Source organism: Canis aureus, chromosome 24 (genome assembly GCF_053574225.1).
Source record: "Canis aureus isolate CA01 chromosome 24, VMU_Caureus_v.1.0, whole genome shotgun sequence".
NCBI classification, from domain to species: Eukaryota; Metazoa; Chordata; class Mammalia; order Carnivora; family Canidae; genus Canis; species Canis aureus.
The window spans coordinates 5,352,518-5,365,323 of NC_135634.1; the positions used below are offsets into that span (position 1 = coordinate 5,352,518).

Genomic DNA, 12,806 nt, shown 5'->3' on the forward strand with positions numbered 1-12,806 from the left:
TTTCATAGCACCCTGGATAGGAAATCAGGCTGAAACTTGATGGATTTTATATCTGGGAACATGACAGATCCCAGTTTAAGTCATACACAAAAATCAACTCAAAATGGATTAAAGACTGAAACCATAAAACTCCTAGAAGAAGACATAGGTGGTAAGCTCCTTGACATTGGTCCTGGTACTTTTTGGATTTGACACCTAAAACAAAGGCAACAAAAGCAAAAAATCAACAAGTGGGACTATATAAAACTAAAAAGCTTCAGTGAAGGAAACCAGCAAAATGAAAAGGAAGCCTATGGAATGAGAGAAAATATTTGCAAACACATATCCTATAAGGGTCTAATATCCAAAATATAGAAAGAGCTCATACAACTCAATTGCAAAAACTAAGGGGGGGAAAAACAATTAAAAAATGGGCAAAGAATCTAAATAGACATTTTCCCAAAGAAGTCATACAAATGGCCAACAGATACACTAAGACACTCAACACTGCTAATCACCAGGGAAATGCACATCAAAACTATAATGAGCTATCACCTCACACCTGTTAAGATGCCTTTATCAAAAGACCAGAGATAGCAAATGCTGGCAAGAATGTGGAGAAAAGGGAACCCTCATGCACTATTGGTGGGAATGTAAACTGGTACAGCCACTGTGGGAAATGGTATGGAGGTTCTTCCAAAATTTAAGAATAGAACTATATAATTCAGCAATCCCATTTCTGAATATGTGTCTAAAGGAAACAAAATCATTATCTTGAAGAGATGTGTGTGTGTGTATATATAATAAATTTATATATACATAAATATATATTTATATACACCCTAATATAATTATATATATATAATATTTAGTCTTTAAAAAGATTTTATTTATTTGAGAGAGATAGGGAGAGAGGGCAAGGGAGGAGCAGAAGGAGAGGAACTGTGCTGAGCACAGAGTCTGATGTGGAGCTTGATCCTACAATCACAAGATCTGAGCTGAAATCAAGAGTTGGATACTTGGGCAGCCCTGGTGGCTCAGTGGTTAAGCACCTGCCTTCAGCCCCGGGCGTGATCCTGGAGACCTGGGATCAAGTCCCACGTTGGGCTCTCTGCATGGAGCCTGCTTCTCACTCTGCCTCTCTCTTTCTCTGTGTCTCTCATGAATAAATAAATAAATAAAATATTTAAATAAAAAAGAGTTGGATACTTAACTGCCTGAGACACCCAGGCATCCCAAATTATTTAGTCTTAAAAAAGAAATCCTGTCATTTGCAACAATATGGATGAGCCTAGAGGGCATTATGCTAAGTGAAATATGCCAGACAAAAAAAAGATGCTACTGTATGATATATGTGAAATATAAAAAAAGAGAAAAAACCTCATAAAAATAGTAAAAATGTGGTTTCCAGGGGCTAGGATAGAAGGAAATGGGGAAAGGTCGGTAAAAGGTTACAAACGTTTAGTTATAAGATGAATAAGGTCTGACATAGTGACCAATAGTTGATAACACTGTGTTGTATAATTGAAATTCGCTAAGAGATTAGAACTTGTATGTTCTTACCAAAAAGAGGGGCGTTGACAGAGAGAGACACACACACATGTAAAGATAAATAAATCTAGGAACATGACAAATAATACTAGAACACTGCTGTATGCAACTGTAATTTCTTCAAGGCACTGATGCATTTTTTTTTTTGTGGGGAAAGCTGTTTCATATAATATCAACATTATATAAGATTAGCATTCTATTTATATAATTTGATAAATAAATCTCTTATTTACCAGTTAAAGATCTATTGGTAATGCATTTAGCTTACTTTATTTTCAACTTCTTTCCACTTCGTAGAAATGCTCCTCTATGTAGCAAAATTCTTCAAAAGGATTTATACTTTGTGTCTCCAATCTCTCTAATTCTCTCTTAAACCCATGCTACAGGGGTTTGACCCCAGTATGGGCTTTTTAAAAAAAATAATTTATTTGTGAGAGAGTGGCTGGGGGGGCAGTGTGCAGAGGGAGAGAATCTCAAGCATACTCCCTGCTGACCTCGGAGCTGGACTTGGGGCTCGAACTCATGACCCCAAGATCATGACCTAAGCCAAAAGTATGAGCTGGACACTCAACCTATTGAGCCACCCAGGCATCCCAGGTTTTTTTTTTCAGGTAACTCAAAACCTGAATATTGCTCTCCCTATATCAACTGCTCAAAATCTTTATTTTTTCTACCAATCAACTGAAGACCATGCTTTTGTGTATATCTTCTGACCAAAAAAGAGGAATCAAATGACACTCTGAAGCCAGGTTAAACATGAAGCCAATAGTGCAAAAGCTTTGGAGTCAGACAAACCTCCATCATTTATGAGGGGGTTACTACCAGCAGGTTGCCTTACCCCTCTACACTGGTCTCATTTGTGAAAATGAAGAGTTAATAGAGCCTGGTCATGGGAAAATTCAGTGAGAAAACGGGCCTGGCACACAGTCACCATTACGTGTTAGCTGCTATGATTATTGCTGTTGATGCTATTATTGTTCCCATCTGAGGCCAGTGGGGGCAAATGAGTTTTGTGTCAATGGATACCCACACCCACCCCAAATCCTACTGGGAAGCAGCTGCCTCTACTTCTTTTTCAGGCTGCTTTGTTGGACTTCCCGCCTGCTGGAGGCACCAATCAATAACATGGATGGAGCCCTGTGTGTGAGATGAGGCAGGGGGGAGGGGGTTTGTAAGAGAGGGAGATGATCACTGAAAAAGTAACAGCAGATCTATAAACCCAGCACCCCATGGGTGCAGGAAACGCTAGCATTTAATTGGCATTTCTCCATTTACATCTGGAGTCTCTAATGAAATGTTAAGCTTTGTAAAGACAGAGAATGTGTCCTTTCTTTCTTGAGTCCCTCCACACAGCTGATTTTAGATAGCTAAGTCAACAGCCTTTAGTCTTTTTTCTATTGATTCACACAATGGATGTCATTTACAAGAGTACTCAGGTTCACAGGGATGCTCAAGATTTTGTGACATTCCCAACATACCAGCAACCTGTAATTCCTCTTAATCCCATCCAGAATGCAAGGGAGAGTGACAAATATAGGAATCCACTTTAGCTCCAAATCACTTTTCCAAAAATGAGTATTTTTCATGTCTATCTTTATTGTTCATAAAGATTTACTAATTTACTTTGACACCTCACACTAACCATCACCATTTTGACAAGCAACTTTCTGGATGCAATAGGATTAAACAGGCTAAGGAGCTAGCTATGAAGAGGTGGGAAGAGAAGAGTATGGGAATGTTTATCAGTGCTTCCCTGCAAATGTTACGGGGCTTTTCTTTTCAACTTGACCCTCCTGCAGGAGCAGAAAGTTTCTTGCAAAAGGGGCTTAAAGGACTTTTCCTTTCTCTTCAGCAGATCACAACCTGCATAGAAAATAGGAATTTGTTGCTCAGATGGGGGCAGTGATTTCAATGGCTGGTGTCCAAGATAAAAAAGAATAATCTCAATGTTTATATGATACCAACATCTGAAAATAATGTTTGGCAAATATTCTTGCATGATGGGAGAATGAGAAAGGCACAAAATTATTACAAGAGGGGGAGACTTGCTGTATCAGGTCAAAGAAGATGGCCAAGAGGGTTGAGGCCCAATTAACAATTGTGTGAAAAGACACTGGATCATAGAGAGGGTTGTGGGTTAAAGCAAAGCAGAAGCTGAACTCCTGTTTATCCCAACCAGCCCTCTTCCTCCCTCTTTGTGAATGAGCCAGAAAACTTTTGAGTCATCCTTGATTCTTCTTTCTCTCAGACCCTCCATCTGATTGATGATCAAATGCTGTCTGCTCAAGTTTTAAAATGTTACTGGAACCCGACCACGTCACACCATCTCCTCTGTAACTGTTCTCAACCAAGCCACCAATATTTCCCACCTCGGTTATTGCAACAGCCTACTAACCAGTCTCTCTGCTTCCCTCCTTGCCCCTTACAATCTGTGTTTTTTTTTTTCCCCCACACAGTAACCAGAATGATCTTTTTAATATTTAAATCAGATGTCATTCCTTTACAGACCTCCAGTGGCCTCTCATCTTGTCCATTGAAAGCCAAAGGCTTTGCCTTGGGTCTGAGAGACCTTAGATGACCTTGACCCTTGCAACCTTTCTCACATCATCTCAGACAACTCTTGCCTCAAACAACTCACTCTGCCAATCCCAGTGGTCACTTTGGTGTTCCTTGAATAAGCCTACCTCAGGCACTTCGCACTTGCAACTCTTTCTACAAATTATTTTCTTCCAGAAATTTGCTTGGCTAACATTTCATTCAAGTCACTGCTCAAAGCCTTTATCACCAAAGAGACTTTGCCCTTCTGTATGGGCACCTGCCTCAGCAGTCAATATTGGTGAGCAAATTAGTAGTGTTGACCTGTGCAAAATTTCTAGAAGTTTATTTATATGTTTTGTTTTAAGGACCTCAAATGGAAAGCTTCTGTATCAGAGATTAAGTTCATTTTTTTTTTGTTTATTATCCTCAGCGCTTTGTTGCTTTTCCATTAAAAACTCCTTCTTTACTTATTTTAGAGAATGGTAATTTGGGGACTTTTGGAATTTAAATCCATTTTTAAACACAGGTATGTATTTTTGTAACTGTTGTTTTTCACACTGCCACTGATTGTGTTTCATCCAGCCTTAGTTCAGAGACCCTTAATTACAGAAACCACAGGGAAGCACATGACGAGGCTAATTGTATTGATGAGAAGGAAAATATCAAATTAATAGACCTAATGCTTGGAATCTAAGATACTTATGAAGGGCTTTTTTCCCCCCGCTTCTTCAAAATATAGGTAGGTATAATGTTATGTGGAGTCGGGAAAGTCATAACTCATTTTGACATTTTTTTTAAAGATTTCGCTTATTTATTCATGAGACACACACACACAGAGATAGAGAGAGAGGCAGAGACATAGGCAGAGGGAGAAGCAGGCTCCAATGCAGGGTGCCCAATGTGGGACTCGACCCCGGGACTCCAGGATCACACCCTGGGCTGAAGGTGGCGCTAAACTGCTCAGCCACCCAGGGATCCCTCATTTTGACAGTTTGTTTGTTTGTTTGTTTGTTTGTTTATTTATTTATTTATTTATTTAATTTATTTTTTTTTCATTTTGACAGTTTAAACCCCCAAAGCTACTTATTTATGAGGCTTTGGGTATTTTGTATTTACCTAATTCAATCACATGGTGACAGTTATGCTTGGGTGTGGATCCCTGCAATTCCTGCATGGAAATAGGCATCCCCTTATTGTGTTCACACAGACCTTTTGCATCTCAAGGGGGATTAGCAGCTGCTGTAGAGTCTGATAAGCCCAGTTCTGAGAAGGGAACCCTAAAGAGACCCTGGTATGGTTGGAGGGAAGGCCCAGCAGTGATTTCCATTTGGGGAGCCTGGGCTAGAGCACAGCACGCCTTCATTAGAGGACCTTCCCACCAACCAGGCTGTAGATCCCTCACCAGCCTTCTGGCAATGCTCCATGCTCAGGGCTGGGGGAGGATGACCAGGCTTATACGGCTGCCACTGGCAGCATTCTCCTACTCTAGGGAGACCCCATGATGACCCCTGCCCTAGGGCCTGACAGCTGGGGGCCCAGCACTTCCCACCCCTGCTGTCACTCTTAAGTGGTCAGTGATTAGTAATCAGCTCCAACATCCATGTGGGAGGTGCCCGACCCACCTTCACATGCAGCCTGTGAACCAGTGCCTGGAAATTTCCTTCACAGTCTGCTTTTGCATCTAGAAACGCAAGGTTATTAAAGTAATATGTTTGACTCCTACCCCTGGGGCTGGGGAAAGTGACCACCAATTTCAGGGAAGAGTTATTTCTTTCTCTGCCACCCTAGTTGTAGTGACATTCTCTTAGTTCTGTTTTCCTAACCAGGAAGATAAGGAAAGAAGTACAGCTGTACCAGCTGATTATAGCCAGACTGGGGAGGCATCCATGCTAGTTACCGCCAAAACTCTGCGTGACCTGGGGCCAGTAATCCTCAGCTTCTTTAATTGTGAAATAAAGCATTTAAATAAGTTGTTTAAATTTTAGTTGCTTTCTGAGCATTAATCAGACTCCAAAAATTGAGGCATTTTCTCCCACTGAGGTCAGATATAGCAATTCCATCTGCTGTTTCCTTATGGCAATATTTTTGTCAGTGTCAGGTAAGGGACAATTGACCAATTTGCCAGGTATCGATTTTGGTAAAAATTTTTATATTCTTTTTTCTTTCTTTTTTTTTAGCTTTGATGAGGTATAATCGACAAGTAAAATTATAATATATTTAAAGTGTACAATGATATACATAAACATTTTGAAATCATTCCCACAATCCAATGAACACATCTATCACCTCACATATTTACCTTTTTGTGTGTGAGAGAACACTTTTCTTCTCTTTTAACAAATTTTAGGTGTACAGCACAGTGTAATCAACTATAGCCATTATTAGATCCTGAACTTTATTCATCCTACAGCTGAAAGTTGTGTGCTTTTACCAACCTTTCCCCATTTCCCTCACCTCCTACCCCCTGCCAATCACCATTCTACTCTCTGTTCTATGAGCTTGACATTTTTAGGTTTCACATATAAGTCATAATATGAAGTAGTTGTCTTTCTCTGGTTTGTTTCGCTTAGAATAATGCCCTCAATGTTCATTCATGTTGTTGCAAGTGACAGAATTTCCTTCTTTTTTAAGACTGAATAGTATTCCTCTGTGTGTGTGTGTGTGTGTACATACACACATTTGCTTCATCCCTTCATCTTTGTCCACAGACACTTGGGTTGTTTCCATACCTTGGCTATCATGAATAACGCTATAATGAACATGAGCATATAGATACTTCCTTGAGATAATGGTTTTGTTTCCTTTGGATACCTATCCAGAGATAGGATGAATTCTATAGTAGATCTATTTTTAACTTTTAAGGAACCTCCATTTTTTCCCCACATTCCCACGAAGAGTGCATGAGGGTTCCCTTTTCTCTACATTCATGCCAGCATTTATCTCTTTTGTCTTTTTGATAACACATATCCTAACGGTTGTGAGGTAATAGCTCATTGTGGTTTTGATTTGTATTTCCCTGATGATTATCAACATTGAGCATCTTTTCATGTACCTATTGGCCATTTGCATGACTTCTTTGGAAAAATGTCTATTCAGGTTCTTTGCCCATTTTAAATTGGGTTACTTATTTTTTTCTATTGAATTATATGAGTTTGTATATTTTGGATACTAAACTCTTATTGATATGTAGTTTGCAAATATTTTCTCATATTCCATAGGTTGCATTTTCATTTTGTTGATGGTATTCTATGCTATACAGAAGCTTTTTAGTTTGATATACTCCTACTTGTTGATTTTTGCTTTTGTTGCCTTTGCTTTAGGTGTCAAATCCAGGAAGTCATTACCAAAACCAATGTTAAGGAGATTACTACCTATGTTCTCTTCTAGAGGTGTTACAATTTCAGGTCTATGTTCAAGTCTTTAGTGAATTTTGAGTTGACTTTGTTATTGGGTAAGATAGACGCCCAGTTTCATTTGTTTATATGTGGATATTGAGTTTTCCCAAAATCATTTGAAAAGACTATTCTTTCCCCACTGTGTATTCTTGGGGCCTTTGCCAAAAAAATTAATTGATTTTATATGCTTGAATTTATTTTATGACAGCACCAGCTTGTTCTGATTACTATAGCTTTGTAATATGGTTTGAGATCAGGAAGTTTGCTTTGCCTAAAGTTCAGGGTCTTTTGTGGTTCCATACAAATTTCAGGATTATTTGTCTTATTTCTGTGACAAATGTCATTGAAATTTTGATAGGGTTGCATTGAATCTGTAGATCACTTGGGTAGTATGGACACATTGTAAATGGAACTAGTTTCTTAATTTCTCTAGTAGTTTGTTATCAGTGAATGGAAATGCATATTGATATTGGTTTTAAATCCTGCAACTTCACTGAATTTCTTTATTATTCCAACAGTTTTTTTTTTGGTGAAGTCTCTCCAGTTTTCTATATATAGTATCATGACATCTGCAGATAAGGACAATTTTACCTCTTCCTTTTCAATTTGGATGACTTTTATTCTTATTTTTATTTTCCTAATTGTTCTGGGTAGGACTTCCAGTACTGTTAAATAAAAGTGGCAAGAGTGAATATCCTTGTCTTTTTCCTGATCTTAGAGGAAAAGCTTTCAGTTTTTCATCATTAAGTGTGATGTTATCTGTGGTCTTGTTATACATGGCCTTTACTATGTTGAGGTATATTTAATTTGTTGAGAGTTTTTATCATGAATCTGTATTGAATTTTGTCAAATGCTTTTTCTGCATCTGTTGAGATAATTATATGATTTGTATCTTTCATTTTGTTAATGTGTTATCACGTTGATTGATTTGTGAATGTTGAGTCATCCTTACATACCAGGAATGAATCCCACTTGATCACAGTGTATGATCCTTCTAATATACTATTGAATTTTGGTTTTCTAATGTTTTATTGAATACTTTTGCATTTACTGTCTTGATTTTTCATATTGCGTTAGAGTTTCCCAGCTCACTCAGCCTTGGGACAGAAGAGGAGAGTTAATAGTCATCGTGGGGTTTGGTTCTATTTAGTTACATTGAACCTTTCCCAAGCAAGGTCTCAGGGCTCATGTGCTTTGTTCCTACTGCAACTCTGCCTCCATCCCTGGCTTCTTGGTACTTATTCAGGCCAGGCCCCAGAGGCAAGAGTGCTTAGCGTCTGCATAAATATTTTGCCTTTCCCATTTGCTCTTAGGATAGTCTCCATCTTATTCTTTCGTTTGTTCATTTCATTAATTTCAGAAACCCCAGAATCTGATCCTTGCCTTCCTCCATCTAATTGGAAGAAGCTCAAGCCTCCTCCAAGGTGTTTCCTGCAAAGCGACTCACACAATTGCTTTTTTGAGTCAAGCCTCAGGGAAGATCCCTGATTCCTTCATCAGTACCTCCATCCCCTGTGAACAGTCCATCTAATAGCTTACCATATTCCACAACATCTCTTTAAGTTCCCTCAGCATCTGGAAGGTTGGCCTCCTGGAAGAGACATTGATTTGGGACCCATAGACTAGACGGAGTTCCAGCTTTTCTAAATAAAACTTTGTGACTGGACACATTCCTGGTCTGAAACTTAGTCTGCTCATCTGTAAAATGGGAGTCATAAGAGTTTTATAGGAATCGAATAAAATAACGTGTGACAAAGTAGTCTATGGATTATTTAAAGCATTATACACTGGTTTTTGTTTGTGCTTATTTTTGTTTGTTTTCATGTAGTAGAGTGTGGTAACTAGGAGCACAACTTCTGTTAGACTTCTGTTTGAAGCCAGGCTTTACTATTCACTGATTTTGTAACTATGGATAAGTGACTTTAACCCCTTTTTGACCCAGCTTTAACATCTATTAAATGGAGATAATAATATCTGTATTTTAGAATTATTGAAATATTAAGTGAGATCATTTTGTTAAGTACTTACTATAGTTTTTAATATATCATAATAAATAATAGTTGCTTTTTTATGCCTTCATTATAAGAATATTACTGATTCTGAGGATGTTTTTGGCCTCAAAAATGGGTCCTTTAACTTTTAATGTACCTCCTTTTGTTATCCATATCAGAATTCTTATCTTTAGAAATAAATGCATATAAATCTGTCTCACTTAATTTCAAATACTTTTGAAAGTATTTGAAACTATAGAAAGTATTGAAAGTATAGAAAATACTTTTTTTAAGATTTTATTTATTTATTTGAGAGAGAGAGAGCACAGAGTAAGAGGCAGAAGCAGACTCCCCCTTCCCCCCTCCCCACTGAGCAGAGAGTCTGATGAAAGGGCTTGATCCCAAAACTCTGGGATCATGACTGAGCCAAAGGCAGATGCTTAACCCACTGAGGCACCCCCAAAATATTTTTTCAGTAGTTTGAAAATACATAAAAATACAGTGCCCTAGCTTCTTAGCAGCTGAGATTATTTAATTTGACTATTCGTTCTTAAATTCAATCAAGATTTCACTAGGAAACTCATGGAAAAATCAATCCTCAGAGACTGGTGTTCTAAGGGTCTTTCTTGTGGGAATAGTGGACCCGAAGTAACTATTTTGAGAAAAGAGTTGAGCAAATGAAACTAACGAGCTTTTGCCTAAGCCCTTTTGCCAATAAACCAAAAGGCTTCATAATTAGGTAAGTGTGTGTGTCAAGGTTGTTTACGGAACTTCTTGGGGGAAATGTAGTCCTGCAGTGGGATGGGACCTTTAGGAGATGCTCTCCTGGGGCATGTCTTTTGTGTCCACAAGTGGCCCTTCTGAGGAAAATGAGACTCTGACCATGAAGTATTTGCTTCTGGAATAGAAAACTGTAGTTACTTTTGCTCATGCATCTGTGGTTAGCTGAAAGATTGCTGGGGGCTGGCTGCTGTAGCACCACCTCAACCGGGAAAACTTAGTCTCTGCTCCATGTGACTTCTTCAGCAGGCTTGTTTTCTGGGCATTTGCAGGAAGCAAGAGAATAAGTGAAAGGTGTGCTTATGTTTGGGGCTCTGATTTCAAAGTCTCTTTTGCTGCATTCTGTTGGCAATAGCAACAGAATGGAAAGCCAGCCTAGATAGAAGAGGAGAGCAAATAGACCACTTCTTGATGAGAGGAACTGCAAAATCACATTGGGAAGGGAGAAACAACGTATCACAGCCATTTTTGCAATCAACCACATATGGTAGAACTGCTATGTTGCTCTCTAGATAAGCTGTAGTAATTTTTCTTCCCTCTTGCTGTATGTGAGAGTTTCTGTTCCCCATACATTCTTGGCAACAACTTGCTAGGATGCAGTCAATTTTTTTATCAGTCTGATAACAAAAGCTAACTGGTATCACATTGCTATTTGATTTTAATTTCCTTATTGCTAGTGAGGTTGAGCATATCTTCATATATTTATTAGCAATTTGGATTTATTCTGAGAATCACCAGATCATATCCTGCTAATTTTTATATTTGTTTGATTTGTTTTGCTTGAGTTTTATGAATCCTTTCACATTCTAATTCTTTAAATGCCATGTCATTGAAAATTTCTCCCTTTTCATTTGTCCTTTTAACTTTGCCTCTCATGTCATCTGCCATAGGCAAAAATGTTGTATGTTTATGCAGTAAAATATGCCAGTGTTTTCCTTTATGAGTTGTGCTTTTTGTGACTTAAGTCACTCTCAATTTTAAGACCTTTAATATTACTCTATTTCTTTCTAAAAATAATTTTAAAATTTGCATTTTATATTCAGTTCCCTAATATATCTGGGATTTATTTCTGTATATTGTATAAAGGCAACGATCTAATTTTACTTTCACTTTACCAATATTCTCAATCCACTTTTTGAAGAGTGCATCTTTCTCCCACTGGTTTTTGATGCCATCCCTGTCACATACCAAGACTCCCTATGTGAGTGGGACTGTTCCTAGGTTCTGAAAGTTCCATTGACTTATTTGTCAGCTGTGACGCAAACAATGTGCTGTTTTATTTATGATAATTTGACTATGGAATAGTTTCTTTTTTTTTTTAAAGATTTATTTAATTTATTTATGATAGTCACACACAGAGAGAGAGAGAGAGAGAGAGAGAGGCAGAGACATATGCAGAGGGAGAAGCTCCCCATGCACCAGGAGCCCGACGTGGGATTTGATCCCGGGGCTCCAGGATCGCGCCCTGGGCCAAAGGCAGGCGCTAAACCGCTGCGCCACCCAGGGATCCCTATGGAATAGTTTCTAATAAACAAGAATACTTTCTATTCTTTTTCAAGATTGCTCAGCTATTTGTATATCTATACTTTTCCATATGAATTCTATATATCCCAGCATTTAAAAAATCTACTTTACCTTTGACTTTTCTATTCTGAAATACAGTGGGCATACATCCAGCAAATGGTGGTTTTCACTGGACACATAGAGTTTATTCCTCCCAAATTCATAGTCATTCCTTGTCAAGGGGACCTGTGCTCAGTGGGAAAAGGCTGGAATTATATTCTGCTATACCACCTCTCATCCTGATAGAGCCATTTCTGTTTTTCAATATTCCTACTTGCTGAATAATGCTATTAATGTAGAATCTAAAAAACACTAGGAATGTTTCTTTAAAAGATAGATAATTACTATAAATCCTATTTCTAATTAGAGCCCTAGTACTTTTTGAGTTCATATATAATTCCTCATCTCAGATGTCTCAGAATTTAGCCTTTTCACTTAGTCATTCAGCAAATATTTACTTAGGCTCTATTACATGGCTTGTTATTGTTTTAGGTTCAAGGGTAGAATAGCTTACACAGCAGTTCTTTAGGAAAGAAGAGACAAGATTATTTAATTTTATATGTGAAGGAACTAAATCACAGAAAAAACTAAATCACAGAAAAAAAAATCTGTTAAACTAATTTGATTCAATACAAATTGCTTTGGCTGAGTGCTGACAAAAGTTCCATCTCAGACTATAGGGCAATGTGTTAGGCACTCAGGGATGGGAGTGTAGAAGATGAAGAAGAAACATCTTCCCTTTAACGTGGTTTCATCCAGTGTGACACCTTACAGTCGATATGTAGACATTACCTTGAATCCATAGAAGACCACTCACCTCCCTTCTGGGTGGATTTTGATTTCTTCCTCAAGCAGATAGACTCTAAATTGGTTTTTGAAGAATGGAGTATCATTGTCTGATTTCCAAGGAGATTATCATGTGAGACATATTGAGGGCCAGAGGAGATATTGGAACAAAAAGTACCTTAGGGAAAATACACATTAAAATACACATTAAAAGGAAAAGAGG

The 12,806-nt window shown here is 38.1% G+C and overlaps 1 protein-coding gene across 8 annotated transcripts in view; it reads left to right on the forward strand.

The window, feature by feature from the left end:
• Positions 1–9,383, forward strand: part of SOHLH2 (spermatogenesis and oogenesis specific basic helix-loop-helix 2) — a 74,132-nt gene extending 64,749 nt beyond the window's left edge. For 2 of the 8 annotated variants that reach the window (XM_077868068.1, XM_077868069.1), the window contains one exon: positions 8,824–9,353. In XM_077868068.1, the coding sequence (XP_077724194.1) occupies positions 8,824–8,994 (171 nt within the window). In that variant the 3' untranslated portion in view covers positions 8,995–9,353. Of the gene's footprint in view, positions 1–8,823 lie in introns of all 8 variants that reach the window. The other 6 variants (XR_013362769.1, XR_013362766.1, XM_077868070.1 and 3 more) reach the window with 6 other exon arrangements.
• Positions 9,384–12,806: the final 3,423 nt, after the last annotated feature.